We start from the raw sequence: 18209 nt of genomic DNA, 5'->3' as shown, positions 1-18209 counted from the left end.
GCATCCATCTTGGCTGGTGGGCCCAACCTAGGCTGTCAAGAAGGGAGATTTATCAGGTTCCTAACGGCCTGAAATGAGGAGAGAGACACAGTGCACCCTCTAGGCACTGAGGGCAGGCCTTGGCTGACCGCCTTGGGCTCCTTTTCCAGAAGAATGGGAGCCAGGACGGGAGATCACATGAAGGGGGCATCGGACCCGAGCATTAGATGTTAGAGTGAGTTGACTCTGTCCCTGGGGCAGAGCTAACGGACAAAACTAGACCACATCTTGGGAATCCTGGCATGAAATTAAGTTCTAGGGCTGTAGCTGTAGCTCACCACCTGCCAATGTCCACTAATGCCCTTGTCATACAAAGTGGAGGTGCTGGTGCCATGGAGGAGGGAGGAGAGCTTCCTTTGTGGGTACCCTGACATTGCAGGGGCTGCCCCAGCTGTCTTGACTCCCTTGTTATTCAAAACGGCCCCTAGGCCTACAGCATGGCTCTCACTGGGAGCTTGTTACAAATGCTGAATCTCAGACTGGGTTGAATTGCTGTGATGAGGGCGGATGTGCTGGCCTCGTTGCTGATCTTAGGAAGAAAGCATTTAGTCTTTCACTGCAAAGTATATTTGCTTTAGGTTTTTATGAGTGGAGTTTTTTTATTGTATTTTCTCTCCGTTATCATTTAGTTCCCTTCTACCCCCTCCCCCCAATAGTCACCACACTGTTGCTCATGTCCATGAGTCTTGTTCCTTTTTGCTCCACCACCACCTCTTACTCTCTTCCTTAGCTGTCATCCTGCTCTCCATCTGTGAGTCTGTCCCCGTGCTCCTCGTTAGTTCAGTGCGTTCATTAGATTCCACGTATGAGTGAGATCATATGGTGTTTGTCTTTCTCAGACCGGCTTATTTCACTTAGCATAATGTTCTCCGGGTCCATCCACACTGTCACAAAAGGTGCAACTTTCTCCTTTTGTACAGCGGAGTTGTATTCCATTGTGTAACTATCCCACAGTTGGTGTCCATCAGTAGATGAGTGTTTGTTCTTCATCACACCGAGGAAGTTCCTTTCTGTCCCTGGTTTCCTGAGTTTTTACTGTGGAGAAGGAAAAACTGTCCTCTCCTCTTCTAGGCCCTGAGCCCCAGATTCAACAAGGACAGAGCTCCTTTGTTTGGGACCTTGAACTATGTATCTCTCCATCTGGCTGTTGATTCTTATCCTTGAAATCCTTTGTACTAAGTCGGTAGCCTGGTGAATCAATGGGACCCTCGAGTTCTGTGAGCCACACTAGCAAATTAATTGAACTGAAGGGGGAGGTTTTCAGAACCATAAAACTCTACAACCCAAAGAGGGAATCTTAACATAAACTGTGGCCTATAAATAACAATGTGTCAGCACAAACCTGGGCAGTGTAACAAATGCACCACAGTGATGCAAGATGATAATAGTAACAGGGGCAGGGGTCCGTGTGTGTGTGTGTGTGTGTGTGTGTGTGTGTAGGGGGTTACAAAGGTAAAGGACTAAGTATACAGAACTCCATATACTATCCGCTGAAATACTTGATAAATCTAAAACTGTGCTAAGAAAATCAAGTGTATCCATTATTTGAGAATCTCTAAGAGATTTCATGTGAAAAGAAGAAAAAAAGACAAGTGGGATGAGAACTTTTTTAAGTTCTAAGAGACCAAGCAAGGCCACCCTGGGATGTTGCCTGTGCCCTGCCCAGCCAGCCTTACCTCCCAAGCCCAGGTCCACCTACAGAACCCCTCACCTGTAAGGCAGGTCCGTGCGGCGTCCGTGCAGCAGTACCGGCCGGGTCCTGCTGGAGATGTGCAGTGAACTCCCTTAGAAGGAACAGAACCAAAATGTTCCTCCTTTTTCCAGGTTGCTGAATTTTCTCATGAAAAGGAAACTGGGCGTGGCTGGCCGGTTTGAAAAAGCAACGTCACAGGTTCCTTCCTCAGGAATAAAGCCCTTTCTTCCCCCTCCTCTGGCTAAATGAACTTTGCTCAACGAACTGTAATGATGGTTTTGGGATCTGATTGTTAATTCTCCCTAATTATTCAGAAGTCTCTTTAAATTTGTTTCGGGCTTTTTCTCTCTTCTGAGTAACTAGATGAGGCAATCAGCTCACCTTTCATAGTATAAGAAGGCTTTTTCTTCTTTTAAAAAAAATTATTCCCGCACTTTAGAATTTCCGCCAGTGATCGTAGCAGTAAATTTCAGTCAGTTGCTCTAATGGCTTTTAGCGAGGAGCCTGTGTTAAATCCCTGTTACTACAGTGGCTCATCCACCGAGAACCTTTAAAACTGGATTAATGCCCTTGAGTTTGAAATCCTTTTGCTTTGGGGGTTGAAATCTGGCTCCGTAACCTTTTGAGTCCCCCTCTTGCACTTTGAAAGTTGGCACTTCCTATTTAAACGACATGAAAGACGAAAAATAAGCCTTTTGGAGCTGAATGTATTGATTTCAATGATCACCTTTAATTCACACCTTTCCTCTGTGTAAAGTGTGGTTTTCTTCTCTTAATTAGAAAGAGCCAGAGATTATCTGCACAAAACCGGGAGGTTTATCGTGATCGGTGGGATCATCTCTCCGGTCCATGACTCCTACGGAAAACAGGTGGGTGCCCCTCTGCCCCTTCCTGCCCTCACCTTCCCTTCCTGCCCCAGTGGCTCCGCGGGCGCCAAACTGCCCCGCTGCCATTTCTGCTCTGATTCCTGGAAAAGCAAAGTGCCTGGTCGCAGGCGTCCTGCTTCCCACCGTGGGCCACAGTCAGCCCTGAGCGACGGGTGCTGGGCAACAGCTGAGAGGAGCAGCTGCCCGCGACCAGGCAGCCGCTCCTGGGCCAGGCTCGGTCCAGGCTCATTGAAAGAGTAGCCGGCTCCCCGCCTCTGAGGGCCAGGCGTGCTCGGCATGGATGCCAAGTTAGTGGCTGGTTATGGGCTAGGCAAGTCTTTCCTGGGGTTTCAGGGAGAAAAAGAAAGGCGTACACATCTTCTAATCTGATTTAAAAACGATGTCCCTGCCCCTCCCTCCCTGCCACATGTCTTAGAAAATCTAGAAGTCTGCCCAGGAAGTCATTCTGTCATTCTCCCTCCTCCCCCACGCAACTTGGTGGGCGCCTGGGGTGGCCGCCTCAGTAAGCACCAGGAGATGAGGCAGCGTCTGCCAAGTTGAGTCTCAGCTCTGTGCTGGGCACACTGGCTGCTCCGTTGGTGTGGGGGGCGCGCCTAGGGGTCCTGATGTGGGTGGTCTACTCCACCCACCCTTCATTCTTCTGTCCTCTCTGACCCTCCATGCCTGTCTGTATGGCTGGTGGGCGTGGAAAGGAGTCACACCCTCATTCCCCGACACCACGGAAAAATGGCCGCACTTTTGTCAAGGGTTGGCTTGGGGGGGCCGTGGGGAGCAGATGTACCTCCCCACGATCGCTGTGTTGCTTCCCAGGGCCTCGTGTCGAGCCGGCATCGTCTCGTCATGTGTCAGCTGGCCGTCCAGAATTCCGATTGGATCAGGTAGGGCTTGTCTGATGATGTCAGAGGCGGGCGGCCCTGGGACCCACCTGGGGGGGGACAGTTGGAGAAGGAAGGTGGGTCCTGGCACGGGTGGGAGGCCACGGGAGATAGTCACCCTGTTAAAAATGAAAACTCAGTTGAGGAGACTTAAAGATCAAACTGGCTTCGTTCAAAGATCCATGCATCAGGCAGCCCCCCGTTTAGCAGGTAGAAAGGACCTCCAAGGAGCTGTACAAGGTGGAAAACTTTTGTACAGGAGGAGGCTGTGGGGTGAAGTGCCTCTCGGCTGTGCTGACCAGACCGACTGGCTGAGATGGCATCCCTGGGAAAGGTTGCCAGTGCTGTTGAGTTAGGTGCTAAGTCTCCGGTTGGTGACGTGAGCTTAGCCCAAGCGACTCCATTTGGGGCCTGCTGCCCCCATTTTTAACAGCCCCATGCGAGCAACGCCCTTCAGGGGTGGCCCAACCGATTAACTCGATTTTGTAACCAAGCGTGGGGCCCATGAAACTGAAGAAGGGGTTTTTCTTATTTCATCTTCTCTGACACCATTGGATCCAGGAATATTCTTGGATCTTTCAAAAACATCCTAGGGGTTCGGGCGAGGCACATCTAGGAAATCCAGAAGGTTTCCCTGCTTCCCTGTGCACTCAGGTCCGTGAACACTCACTCCCTTCCCGGGCAAGGTGCCTGGCCCAGGCTGTTTCCTGTTCCCTGACTCGAGTCCCTGGGGCCCCGCACTGACTGGGGGACAGCGGCGTGGGGGCCGGCGGACGCTGACTTTCCCAGGGATGGTCCGCTACCTCGGCAGACACTGTTATCCGCTGAGCCTGCAGTGTCATTAAAGCAACCTCCCGCTAATTGTGCTAATTACACCCCCCAACATTCCTACAGTTATAATTTGCATGAGTAGATGCCATTTGTTAAAAATAATGGCACACCACTTGTACTGTAATCCCGCCCCCCTCTCACCCCGTGGGAAAATAAGCAGCACCTAGAGGTTCTCATGAAGGCAGGAAATGGAAAGGAAACTGACCTCGGAGGTGGTAGTGGAAAAGGTGGGGTGGGTGCAAACGAAAGCCCCGGATGGAGGGGACAATGATAATTAAATACTGATCCTTGCTGGTTGTGCACAGAGACTCGTGTGGGAGGCACATGCCCTCAGGAGACCTTTTCCTCTCCCCGAGACATAGATTAGGTAGAGAGAGACCTGCCTTTTTGCCCATGAGACCCAGAGAATTCAAGAGGCTGGGGAGTGAACAGCACACCTGTGGCTGAGTCAGGAACAGAATTGAAGCCTCTTAACATTGTAACTCCTGATCCGCCGGGGAAAGCGGGGTCCAAGGGGGGAAATACTGGGCAGGAGGCTGTTAACTGCTTGGATGTGATTAGAAGATTCTAAACTGATTCCCTCATTCGCTCAACAAATATTGATCGAGCACTTCCTGCCTGCCCTGTACTGTGCTGGGCACTTGGAAAGGCAGAATTCTGAACTGAGATCACGAGGGAGGCTCAGAGCTAGCTTTAGAGGTGGAGGCTGGGCATGGCGGGGCCCCTGGCCATGGGGAGCCTATTTAGCCAGGTCAGGGGTCTGTCCATGGGGGCGGTGGGAGCTGGGAAGCGACCTGGGGGGAGCCAGGCTCAGGGCAGACCGACTGGCTAAGAGTTTTCAGTTGGTGAGATCCCCTGTCTGAGGACCTTGGGTGTGTGTGCACAGTGGGAGGTGGGTGAGGAATGCTTGGCTGCTAAGAAAATGTTGCCAAATGTCCCAATTTAGCAGCTCATTAAGTTTGTAATTAAGGCCGAGCGCTGCATCAGTCTGGGCTGGAGCCCTGCTCGCTCTCACTCTGGTGTGCAGGAGGGATTGGTGACCTGTGGGTGTGTGCACCTGCCAATCTGACCGCCAGCCTGCGCAGGGAGGCGCTCCGGGCAGATTCCCAGCTCAAGGAATGGCAGCCGCCCCTTGAGGAGGGATTCGCTCCCACGATCCATTAGGTCTCGAGGAGAACTCCCATTTTGCAGATAAGGATAAGAGCAAGACCCAGTACCAAGCCCCTCACATATAACACTCATCGGGCCCCTCTAATCTCCCCACGAGAGTAACTGCTCTGAGCCCCACTTTACAGACAGGAGAGGGAGCCCCGAAGGGTCCCATTGCTTCCCTGGGGCCCTTCCGTGGCCAGTTCTGGGGCTGCAGTTCAACCTGGGCGGACGGCCCTGCCTGGGGTAGCTCAGTGGATTGAGTGCGGACCTATGAACCAAAGAACCGCGGTTTGATTCCCAGGCAGGGCACATGCCTGGGTTGCAGGCCAGTTCCCAGAAGAGGTTATTTGTCTCCTTCTCTCCCTCCCTTCCCCTCTAAAGATAATTAAACACAATCTTTAAAAAAAAAAACCTGGGCAGACATGTCAGCCCCTCTGCACGCCCGCGATGTCCACCTCTCCTTTCCCAGGAGGCTCAGGGAGCTGTGTCAGGCCTGTGTTTTGTCTTATTGGAGATCTAAGTGCACAGCTCGCACAGCTCACCCGGCCTGCTAAGCTCCCTGTGGTCTTTGGAGGGAGCCCATGAGAAATGAGTGAGAGGCTGGAAACCAAGCAAAACCTGTCTGCACCATTGCCAGGGTGGACCCGTGGGAGTGCTACCAGGACACCTGGCAGACGACGTGCAGCGTGCTGGAGCACCACCGGGACCTCATGAAGGTGAGCCAGGCCTCGAGGGAGTGGGCTGGGGGGTGACTGGTGGGCTGGGTCTTCACAGACGTGCAGCCCCCGGGCTCCAGACCCTCCAGGGCATCGAGCACTAGACACGGGAGGATGAGCTAGCAGGCTGTTGATGCATCTGCTCCGTTTTCGCCCCATGGGCTTGAAGAAAACCATGTCCCTTCCCTGTTTTCGAGTCCCCTTGAAAGGACCGATGCAGGGTGGCACCTGACTGCTCCACTCTGCTGGTCAGTGATGAAAGCAACCCCATCTTACTGTCTAAGGGGGGATCCGGCAGGATAGACTAAGCAACACATGGCAACAAGTGTCCTTAAAGTCTCAGGGGCCTAGACTTCCGCCAAGATGGAGGTTTAGCTGGATGTGCCTGCCTCCTCACACAACCAAGTTTAGGGACAACTAAATATTAGCATCACAAAACACAACCAGAACACGGAAAACTGAACTTTTCGGAAGTCCGCTAACAACAAATTCTTCAGCCTGACCGGTAAGGGGCGAAACCGGCGTCGGGTGAGGACTTACAAAGGAGGGCTCGGTCGGACCGGGCGCGGAATCCAGACGCGCGAATCCAGTCGCGCGGGTTCCAAACCCAGGATTGGACCTAGTGAGCCACTGAGCAGCCCACCGGGGGAGCGACACAGTGGGGAGGCGGTGGCAACGAGTTGACTGTGGTTGCCTGGTTGGGCGCGAGTGAGGGAGTGAGCGGTTGGACCGGCCCGGCGGCGGGGGCGGCGGCGCGCCATTTCCCGCTCTGACCACGCCCCCACATACAGCGTCACAACCCAGCGACCTGGGACTCCAAGGCGCCGCTTGTCCCACTTAAAGGGCCAGAACAGACCAAAAATGTCGCAGGCAGAACTCAAAGCCCCAGAGATAAATCTAAATGACGAAGAAATAGCAAAACTCTCAGACGCACAGTTTAAAACACTGGTCATCACCTTCCTCACAGATCTGGTGGATTACAGCCACAAATTAGAGAAACATATGGAGGCTAAATTAAGGGAAATGAATGGAATTCCACAGGAATCCCATAGAGATGAAAAGGAAACTGGGACTCAAATCAATGGAGTGGACCAGGAGAAACCAAATAATGGCCAAACAGAAAAGAGTCAAGGAGCAAGAATTCAAAGAAATGAGGAGAGTCTTAGGAACCTCCAGGACATCTTTAAACGCTCCAATATCCGAATTATAGGGGTACCAGAAGGGGGAAAGACACAACCACCAGTGGAAAAACTATTTGAACAAATAATAAAAGAAAATTTCCCCAATCTGGCAAAGGAAATAGACTTCCAAGAAATCCAAGAAGCCCAGAGAGTACCAAAAAAGTTGGACTCAAGAAGAAACACACCAAGGCATATCATAATTACATTAGCCAAAATTAAAATGAAGGAAAGAATCCTGGAAGCAGCAAGAGCTAAGGGGACAATCACCTACAAAGGAGTCCCCATCAGGCTGTCAGCAGATTTCTCAAAAGAGACCTTACAGGCAAGAAGGGGCTGGAAAGAAATATTCCAAGTCATGAAATCTAAAGACCTACAACCAAGATTGCTCTACCCAGCAAAACTTTCATTTAGAATGGAAGGACAGATAAGGTGCTTCTCAGATAAGACCAAATTCAAGGAGTTCATCATCACCAAGCCCTTATTATATGAAATGTTAAAGGGACTTATCTAAGAAAAAGAAGTTAAAGAAACATGAACAGTGAAAGGACAACAAACTCACAGTTATTAACAACCACACCTAAAACGAAAGCAAACTAAAAGGACAGCTAGAGCAGGAGTGGAAACATAGAAATGAAGATCTCAAGGAGGGGTTAGCAACAGGGGAATGGGAGGAGGAGATGGGGGGAGAAGGTACAGAAAACAGGTAGCATAGACAGTAGATAGAAAATAGATGGGGGGCGAGAATAGTTTGGGAAATATAGAACCTAAAGGACTTGAGACACATGGACATAAACTAAAAGGGGGGTAATGGTGGGGTTGGGGGGGCAGGGTGGAGGGGAATGGAGGGGGGAATAGAACAACTGTAACAGCATAATCAATTCAAAAAAATAAATAAATTTAATTAAAAAAAAAAGTCTCAGGGGCCTCACACAAATGCACTTCTCCCACAACATGTCAGCTGGGGGTCAGCTGGGGGCCTGTGCTCCTGAGAGTCACCCAGGAGCCTCAGGCCTCCTCACGGAAGGGTGGGATCGGGGACCCTGCAGACGTGCCAAGCCCTGGCACGCCAGCCGTGAAGCCCACGCTGGTTTGCTGTCTAAGCACTGGGGCCTCCCCGCCCCTCCCTCTCCTGCTCAGGTGCAGAAGCTTGGGTCTGGGGAGAGGCCAGGCCAGGAGCCCCAGCTGCTGCGGTGACGGCAGAGACTGACCGGCAGGGACCGCAGGTCTTGATGGCCCCCCTGCCGTGGAGCAGGGTGTGGGTTGCCTCCTGTCAACCCTTGCGCTCCCTGTCCTGGCACCAGGCCGGTGTTTTTGGCACCTCCGGGCCTACAGAGTGAGTCAAGGCCATGTTTGCAAAGCCTCTTAGACCGTGAGACCCCGCAGAGCTGAGGAGGGCAGATCGGGGCAGGCGGCCAGCCCTTTCCTTCTTCTCGGGCATAGAACCAAGGATGCACGCTGCAAGAGGAAGGAGCTCCTCGGCCACCAGACCGGTCATTAAGTGGGACTGTGGCGTTTTCCGATCCGGAAGTTACACAATATTAAAAAGGAGGCAGACTGCCCCTCCCACTGCACCAGCCACAGCTGGGCTGAGGAGATGCCGTGGTGCCCGGCCAGCCAGCTCCCACGTGTGCTGGACGCAGCCGTGACTTCCTCCCATCAGGAACCTTTCAGACAGGACAGTCACCCACAGACAAACACCTGTCCTTCCACAGCTCAGGACTCATGTGCTGCTGTCTGCAATGTGGCCTGTGGGACAGGTGTCTTCGGAGCGGCAGCCCAGCCCTGGAGCTTGGGGGACCTCTGGCAATAGGACTCAGTAACCCCAAAAAGGCAGGGGCAGGCGTTGGGATGCCGGCCATCAGGGAAGGGACCTGGAATTAGCCATGGCTCTTGTGAAGCTAAACACACTGAAAACTCATCCTTTGTTTCTGCTGCCCCATGGCCGCTGACCCCCTCACCGTGCACAAGGCGGGCTGCTTCTGGGTCAGCCGTGAGGACTACTGCATTATCTGCCGTCCTCTGCAGCACTAGACAGAAGCAGAGGCCAGATAACAGGGACAGTAGTTCACACACAGAGAATTTCCACCCGGCTCTGGAGTGTGTATTCACACTGGGGAGCAATGCCCAGCCCCTGTCCCCCACCTTCCCCGAAGGCAAGCACGTCCCGCCCTGCCGGGCACCGCTCTCTGACTTGGCCCTGACATTGGCTTCTCTGCCCTGGAGGGGAGGCAGGTGGTGGGAGTGTCTGGTGTTTACGTGACCTTTCCCAAGCTTACACGGCCCTGGTGCATGACTCGACCTCATGTGAACCTCGTGAAGCGGGCGGGGAGTGTAGATACTCGTGTTACCCAGAAGATTACAACATCGGCTACTGGATACCCATTTCCTGCCATGTGCCAGACGCTCTAAAGATACTCTGCATATCCTCACTCGTGCAATACCAGCACAAGCTGGAAATGTTGCCTTTCTGTGCAGGGTTCAACAGGAGTTAACTACCCAAGGTCATGCAGAGCTCACACTTGAAGCGAGGTCCATGCAACACCACATCCTGTGCTTTTGCGATGGAGCTGCCCTGTCTCCTGCCAGCCTGCAGTGCCACACAGCACAGCTGCGCTAGAGCCCACGCCCAGAGCACCCCCCGGGCCCCAGGGCGCCTCCCCACGATAGGCAGCACCTGAGCCTTTGCAGGTGACCAGGAAACACTGTTCCTAAGTCACCTGGCTGATGACCCTGACTCTGCACTTCTCTCTCCCCAGCGGGTGACTGGCTGCATCCTCTCCAATGTCAACACACCCTCCATGACGCCCGTGATCGGACAGCCCCAAAATGACAACCCCCAGCCTATTTACCAGAACAACAATGTGCCCGCCAAGCCCACGGCAGGTAGGGGTGCGCTGGTGTGCAGCGGTGTTCTCCATCCTCAGAATCGCCCGGAGGCCCGGTTAGCATCCGGGTTGCTTGGTGTCACCCCAGAATCGGGTTCAGTAGGGCTGGGAGCGGGAGGAAAGTTTGCATTTTTAATTAGGTGATGCTGATGCTCTGGTCTCTGTACTGACCACCCTTAATATAAATATAGAGAACCAGAAAGAAATGGTCACAATCAGAGAGAAACAAAGAAGCAGATGGAGACAAGGGGGATGGTGTGCAATCTTCATTTGTAGTTAAATGTAAATATAATCGCCTCAACTGGAAATGAAAGGTACAAGAGGGAGCATTTTTTTTCTGCCTCTTCCATGGGAGCTGAGGACATTGTCCAGGGTCAAACAAGGAGGAAGTAGCAAGACCAGGGGTCAATCCCAGGCGGTTTGCATCCAGAATTCCACACTCGTACCCATGTCTCCAGGGACAGGCAGCTGGGGGCCCCCCCACACTCACCGAACACCCAGCCCTGTGTGCCCATAAGGTACTTACACGAGTTCTCATTTAATGCAGTGATTTTGGGAGAGAGATACTATGTTCTCATTTACATGCGATTCAGAGAAGTGATTTGCCTGAGAACACACAGCTCAAATGCAGAAGAACCAGAATCCATATTCAGGACTTTCTAGTTCTAACGCCTTATGTTCTTTCCAATATTTTCTTCCAGGCCAATAGCAAGAGACAGATGCCAGTGTTCCCTTTCAAGCCCAGACACCATAAGCTATTGTGTCATTAGTCTATGACAAAGAGGGAAGAGCCAGAATTTCATAGTTACGTATAGTTCCACGTGGTAGGGGTGCTGGGGGCTGAGAAAGAAATGTCCAGCTTAAAGCCAGTGAGCATATTGAAAACCAGGTACCTGTCTGCCAACATTAGGTGTCTGGTTGCCCTGCAGACCAGCTGCATGGGAAGGAATACCTTAGTCCGGCAGAAATGATCCCATACGAATTCTTTACCACAGGCCCAGCCCCTGTGGATTGGGGAGTTGGTGATGGGTAAATGCTCATGATATTAAGAAATGAGCAAGCAAACAGCCAATATACCCTCAAAACGCACAATACGGTCCACCTCGTGTTACCAGACAAGAGCAGCGTAATACATATTTGGAAAAATAGAAGAAAATAAATAGTATCCCAATACGTCAGCAGTGGTTTTTTCCAGGGGTGGGATAATGGGTGCCTTTTAATTTTCCTCTTCACACATTTTCCTCCTCTGGATTTTCCAATTGTTCTACCGCGTAGTCAATAAACACGACCAGAGAGTAGGTTCCAGTCTGTGGCTCAGAAAGCTTGTGCCGCGGACTGTGACTGAGAAGGAGTTTTTGCTGTCATATTTCTGTTCTTTCTCTCTACCCTCCTTCCACTGCCTGCCACCCCCCGCCCCCTCCGATGTACCCTTGTTGTTCACAGTGGCCCAGGGCTGGGCTGACCGCGTGTAAGTTGTGAGTGGTTCTCTCCCCCTGTCCCTGTGTGTCTTGCTCTCTTCCATAGCCAAGATCTTGGGGAAGGTGGGAGAAAGCCTAAGCCGGATCTGCTGTGTTCGCCCGCCCGTGGAGCGCTTCACCTTTGTGGGTAAGGAGCGCGGACCTTCTTGCCCACCCTGCCTCTCTACTCCCCTCCTCCCTTCCTGTGTTCAGCCAGCACCCCAGCCCCAGCATCCGCTAGTGGACGACCATTTAGAGAGTGATGATTTCTAGGAAACAGAGGCTACTGGGTTGTGCTAGCGGGACCTGTTATGGGGGGCCCAGAGGGCGTGACCCACCTGGCCTGGGCTGCCCAGGAGATCCCCCCATGGTGGGTGACGTGCTCATTCCCCATCCCCCACAGGACGTGGCTACAGGCATAAGAGTGTCCAGGAGGCCCAGGATCTGCCCTCGGGTCCTTCTGGCTCAGGCAATGTCTGCACTCCTGGTGACAAGCTAAGAACACACGAGCTCTCTACTTCATGCCCTCTGGTTTGGAACAGCTCCCCCACGGGCTCCGCATGGCTGAGACTGTCTGAGTCCCCGGGGCTCTTTCTCGGTCCCCAGCTTCAACTCTGCAGAAGAGCTGAAGGTCTAGACCTCTTTTGTCTGCCTCTTTGGGGCTGACTTCTGCCATGTCTGAGATGTCCAATTTCAGTCATCCTGAGAAGGAACTGAGAGGGACAATTGAGGAGGAAGGGAGGCAGGGGACCCAAATGGCCTCTTTGTGCTTTGGGCACACGATGCACCCCCGTGCAGGCCTTGCACACTCATGAGCCCGTGTCACGGGCTCTGGCGTTCACGCCTTCCTCGGGCTCTTGTTGCGTTCTGCCACGCGGAAAATTGCCAGTGCTCACTTTTGCTTGTTCTTGGAACCAGGTAACCCCTAAGAAGAGAGGGTCAGCTCCTTGTGACTCAGACCTGTCTCCCTAGGTTTTGGGGACGTTGCACTTCCCTAAAATACAGAAAGAAACAGAAGGTGCTCAGCATGAGCGTGTGTGTTCGTCACTGCCTCCCTGGTGAGGCTGTCGAATTCTGACAGTCCCAGAAATGTGACGTCTGCCCGGAGCCTATGATGTTCTCTCTACTGAGAGCATCTGCCCAGATGCTGTCTCTATTTTAGGCTGGACTGTGGCAACATCCCTTCACTCTGCACAGGTGCCTCCCGTGCAGGGAGGCCAGCACACCCCCTCCTGCCACCTGCCCCACCTCCTCCAAGAAGCCTGGGTGGGCTGCGTGTCGGGTACCAAGAAGTGGGCGCCCTAATGCTTCTGCGTTTCCCTCCCCTCCTAGATGAGAACGCCAACCTGGGCACGGTGATGCGGTACGAGGAGATCGGTGAGTGGGTACAGGGAAGCGGGGCACTGGGAGCCACCTGCCTCCACCCCCGGGGGGCAAAGTGGGGGAGGGGAGAGGCTTGAAAACCCTGGCTTGTCTTTGCTACTGAGTGTACTCCCAGCAGAGTCCCAAGCTAGGGCCAAAGTCTCAGGGGTCCCCCCCCACCCCGCACAACTCCCGTCTGCACCGGCTCCAGTTCCCAGGAGTTGGCCTGGGTCCCTTGGCACTTTTCCCTCTGGTCAGAGGCCCAAAAAAAAGACATGGAAGTTGAGCCTCAGCGCCAGGCAGAGGGACCCTTTTGCCCACAACACCGCACTGGAGGCGGAAGCCGTCTGGGTGGTGAGGAGCAGAGGGGGACCCAAAAGCCGCCTCCGCGCCCTCCCTGCAGCCTGGGGCTGAGGCTAAGGCATCTACCGTCCGCATGAGAGCCAAGGAGGTTCAAGGCCAGTGCAGGTGGAGGGCAGCTCCATGGAGCTGTCAGATGGGAAGGAGCCGACCACCCGAGGGAGGATGCTGAGTCCTGGCTTACTCTGGGGAAAGAACCAGGAAAGTGAAATCTTTCCAAGGGTTCAGAGTGGCTGAGGGAGACAAGTGGGGAGCACAGATGTCTGAAGCTGGGGAAAGAGCGGAGAGATGCCAGAATGCAGCTGGAGCTGGCACAGGTGCCAGGCGACCAGGAGGGTCAGTGACAACTGAAGGCCTGGACCTCCGGGATGAGGGGCAGCCTAGTATCCAGCAGGCGTGCTCAGTCTTAAGGGACCAGCTGCAGAGTCACTGCACGTCTCCCCCACCCGGACAGAGGCCCCAGCTCCAGTGTGACCCCGGGGTGTGGGGTTTGACCTTGAGCATCAGGTTCTCCCAGGAGGCCCAGCAGAGATGACGTCTTTTCCAGGGGCTTCTCTGGGGGCACTTGACTCAGCTCTTACTGGTTTGCCAGAACCTTTTGTAAGATTTTCAGGAATTTTGTGAGCCGGTGGTTTAATGCAGCCCACACAAAAAAAATCAAATGATATTAAGTAGCAGTTAAATAAATTGTATCGAAAACAAAAGTAATGAATACTCAAAACTCCTCACTTCCTAATTCTTTTACTATATTTTAAACTGTCATTTCCTGGCATGTCACTGTCTGAAGGCCCCAAAAATGGCACCCAGCTTCCCACTTGCTCCCAAAAGCAGGCTGGAGCATTTGGCTCCAGGTGCCACAGCCCCCAAGCACCCAAAAGGCCTGGACGGGCGCCGAAGCCCTGCCTGCCCACTGCCCCGAGCTGCCACACCTGGCCAGGTGGGGAGGCCGTCTTGACTGGCAATGCTCAGTGTGGTATTCCAATGTAGAGTCTGCTCGTTCCGTGTTCCAGGAAGAATTTCCTGTGGCCGAGCTTCAGCGGTGACCTTGTTTCCCTCCCCAGCACTGGGGTCCAAGGGATTAGGCCTTCCCTGCCTGGGGAGTCCCCTTCCTCCTCCCGTGGGGTGCACTGTGTGCCAGCGCTCACGGCAGCCTCGGGAGGGGAAGGGCCATCTGAGCCCTGTGTTGCTTACTCTTCTTTCAGAGAAAGCAAAGCCAGGTGGCCACAGCCACCAGGGTGGGTCCCTGGCCTGGCCCAGGTGGCGGCCGCCTCTGTGTGCAGTAGGAACTGGGAAGGGCCTCAGGGCCTGGGCTTCACATAGCACAGATTCCTGGGCGGGGAGTGTGCCTGGAGAGCGCTGGTCTGGCTGCTGGTCCTGGATCCCCGGCTGGGATGAAATGGGGAAGTGGCTGGGAGCTGCCCTGCCTCCAGACCTGCAGGCTCTGAAGCCCTCTGGCTCACGCATTCCCTTTTTGCAATCCCTTTGCACACTTCACAGGAAGGAAAAAGCTTCCTTGCTCGGTTAACATCTGTGGCTCCACGTTTTTAACCAGTTCACTGCTCCTCCGGGGGCTGCCCCGGACCAAAGGCTGTGGGCTGGAAAGGGCCGCATTAACCTCACACAATAAACTGGGAGAGTCACTGCTGTCCTCTAGTGGCCACACGCAGGCTCCCAAGCTCTGCGAGGGCCTCTGGTCTGAGACAAACGCATCTGCTCTGGTCCTGCAAGAGAAGGTGGAGGCCCCACTCCTTAGCTTTCTGTGCTCTGGCTTAAAAAGAAATACTCAGCATGATACCTGAGTGGAAAAGTGAGTCTCTGGCTGGGGAACAGAGAAGAGATTCATTTCCATGGCTGTAGAGCAAGCACAGTTTCTCACCTGGACTGCTGACGTTTGGGTAATTCTGGGGGGTGGGGCTGCTGCGCTCTGTGGAGAAAGTGGAGCAGCATTGCAGCCCTCCGAGCACGAACCGCCAGTAGTCCACCTCTCTCCCCAGTCTTGACAACCCAAAACGTCTCCAGACGCTGCCACGTTCAGGAGACAAAGTTGCCCCCAGTTGCGAACCGTGGATGTAGAAGAGCTGAGGGCCAGCACATCCTCTGGCCCCGGCCGCCTAACTGAACTTTTAGATGACCAGAGTTACAGAAAACTGACCCGGAATCTGGGTGGCTCCTAGTGGGGGCGGGAGAGCAGCAAGACCTGGGAGTGAAGCTGGTTCCTCTGAGCCATAGGAAGGCGGGTTCCCCTCCGCAGGTGGGCAATTGGGCCAGCAATCCCATGGCCCAACACGGAGGGAGGGAGGCATCGCTGGCCAGGGCAGCGCTTCCCCGGAGCCCTGTGCCACGAGAGCTAAGGCCGTGACAGAGAGCCCGGCCAGTCCAGACGGCCCAGAGGCACACAGACAGCCTGCCTGCGGGGCCTCGGTGGTCAGCCTGTCTGTGCTTCGCTTACTCATACTTCCTGAGCGCCTGCCGTGTGCAGTCACTCTGTCTGGCCCTGGGGACATAAAGGTAAATTCAGGTCCCAGCGCACAGACAGCACGAGGCTACAGCACGACATGGGGAATAAAGGAGAGGGGGGCGGCAGGACTCTCAGGAGTTAGGGCCCCAGAGCCCCATGGGGCACCCTGAGGGCGTCATCAGCCCCAGTCACCTTGCCTTCCACTGAACCATCTGGAAGCTGGGACAGGCTCATGATCTGAGAGTCCTTGTCAGGCCCGTGAGCCAGCTGCTGTGTCTAAGGCCATCTCAGCCTCAGGGTCTGGGGCAGCAGCGTCTCTGGAAGAAGGCTCGGAGCCGGACTGTGTCAGTGTTTCAGAGAAGATGCCCACAGGCATGATGGCCTCTTGACTGAGGGCCCGGGATGGCTGGGGACTGAACACACACCACCCTGAGTCACACCCTGGCCGGGCAAGGTCTCTGGCCTGTGGCTCTGTGAATCCCAGGGTCCCTTTTTCCCCTATGGTTCAGCTTTCAGAGTGAGTCAGTCTGCTGCCTGTTTTAAAGCACGACAGGCCTCCCTGGGCTAATTCAGAGCGAGCGTAATGAGGGAAGAAAAACGACCAACATTTGGGGAGTGGGCCTGGGAGCCAGGCGAGGAGGTGCTCGGCATCAGTTCTCAGGCCCTTAGCTGAGCACAGTGGCTGTGTAAGGCGAGGGCATCCGATGAACCCGCTGCTGCCTGGACACAGTGGCCCCCCACGCCCCTGTCCTGTCGGCATCTGTGATGGGAGACAAACCCTGATGATGCACAGCCACAGAGGAGCAAAGGCCACCGAGACTTGCCTTGGATGTGAAGCAACAGAGAGATCCTTAGACTGTAGATAAGGCCCGTAGCTGCTCAGTCGCTGTTCGAGGGGCTGGCCAGCCTGGTTTAGCAAGGAGAGACCCCTATCCCCAGAAACCCCTCAGTGCCAGGCAAACCAGACTCTCCCCGAAGGAGTAATCCCCCCCCCCCCCGGGAGACAGTGTGACCCATAAGGAGCCTGGGGAGAGGCGGGCAAAGGTTTCTGCACCTTGATGCAGGGGTGGGAGCCCCAAGCGTGGGCGACTTCTGGGGGCGTCGGGGAAGAACGCTGGAGTTGCGTGCTTCCCAGGTCTTTGCTTACTCCCTTTGCAAACTTTGTTGCCCTCCTCAGAGCTGCGGATTTTGCTGCTGTGCGGCAGCGACCTGCTGGAGTCCTTCTGCATCCCAGGGCTCTGGAACGAGGCAGATGTGAGTAGCGAGGTTACCACGCAGCAGCACATGCCATGCGGTGGGGAGGGGGGAGGGGGGTGCTTGATTCTGGCCTCTGGTCTTCCCTCTTCCCCCAGCCTGAGTCTCCCCTCTCCCTTGAGCTCCCAGAGGGCAATCTCTTCACATCTCTAGGGAAGAAAATTTTCTCACCTGCTGTCAAGCTGGGTCTCCTCCCGATTTTCACAATCCCTCCTCCTCCCGTTTGCTCCAGCAAAGCCCTTGGGGAGAAAGCAATCTGAGTCATAGAACACCCTCTCCAAGTCCTGCTGGGATGCCGGGCACATGTGTCCTCCTGAGGGGCTGCGTGGGAGGTGGGGAGGCAGGGGTTTCAAAAGGCCTTTACCCTCTTGAATGGGGTTTTGTTTTCCTTTGATTCCTTTTGAAGAGGTAGTAAATACCATCCTAGAATTCCCTCACCAGGAGAATGGGGTCAACAGGGCAGACATGAATGGCAAGAGGTCATCAGGATCATTCTGGCAATTGACTGGGAACAGACAAAGCCAGGAAGTTTAACTTAATGTCGTTTAGAAGCTCAGTGGACAGCTTTAGTTGCCAGACCTCACTGGGACGGTCTCCAGCCAGTGAATTCACAAGCTGTCCGTGCTTCACATGTAGGTTCATTCTTGTTCTTCCATGAATTCGTTCACCGGACAGCCAGGGCCGCTGCTCCCGGCCCACAGCCCTGAGCAAGCTGGAGCCCAGAGCCGTCATTCTGGGCCCTTGATCTTTATTACCTTGTGCGTGACTCTGAGAATCACTCAACTATTCCCCAGGCTGTTGTTTTTTTTTCTTTTTAATCTACAAAGTCTGTAGAGTGTTATCTATAGCATTTGGAGATTTAAAAAACATATGCAACACAGTCCTTCCCCCCCACCAAGTGCAAGATGTATACATATGAAATGTTTTCATCAGACTCAAGATTCTAGTTCTAACAGTTCGTGACAAAGTGTGTTCTGAGCATCAGTTTTCCCCACCTCTAAAATGGGCGTCATCATGGTACCTACCTCGCACGACTGGGGCAGAAGTGAATGACATTGT

At 54.0% G+C, this 18209-nt stretch overlaps 1 protein-coding gene across 2 annotated transcripts in view; it reads left to right on the top strand.

The window, feature by feature from the left end:
• NMNAT2 (nicotinamide nucleotide adenylyltransferase 2) overlaps positions 1 to 18209 on the top strand; it is a 108343-nt gene that overhangs the window by 78627 nt on the left and 11507 nt on the right. For both annotated transcript variants that reach the window (XM_037145515.2, XM_053663721.1), the window contains 7 exons: positions 2513 to 2601; positions 3430 to 3497; positions 6115 to 6193; positions 10131 to 10257; positions 11784 to 11864; positions 13049 to 13093; positions 17074 to 17150. In XM_037145515.2, the coding sequence (XP_037001410.1) occupies positions 2513 to 2601; positions 3430 to 3497; positions 6115 to 6193; positions 10131 to 10257; positions 11784 to 11864; positions 13049 to 13093; positions 17074 to 17150 (566 nt within the window). The remainder of the gene's footprint in view (positions 1 to 2512; positions 2602 to 3429; positions 3498 to 6114; positions 6194 to 10130; positions 10258 to 11783; positions 11865 to 13048; positions 13094 to 17073; positions 17151 to 18209) is intronic.

This window comes from Artibeus jamaicensis, unplaced genomic scaffold (assembly GCF_021234435.1).
Source record: "Artibeus jamaicensis isolate MK-2021 breed Jamaican fruit bat unplaced genomic scaffold, CSHL_Jam_final contig_327, whole genome shotgun sequence".
In the NCBI taxonomy this organism is placed as follows: Eukaryota; Metazoa; Chordata; class Mammalia; order Chiroptera; family Phyllostomidae; genus Artibeus; species Artibeus jamaicensis.
Note: the sequence above shows the minus strand (reverse complement) of the source record. Positions and strands in the feature narration are given on the sequence as shown.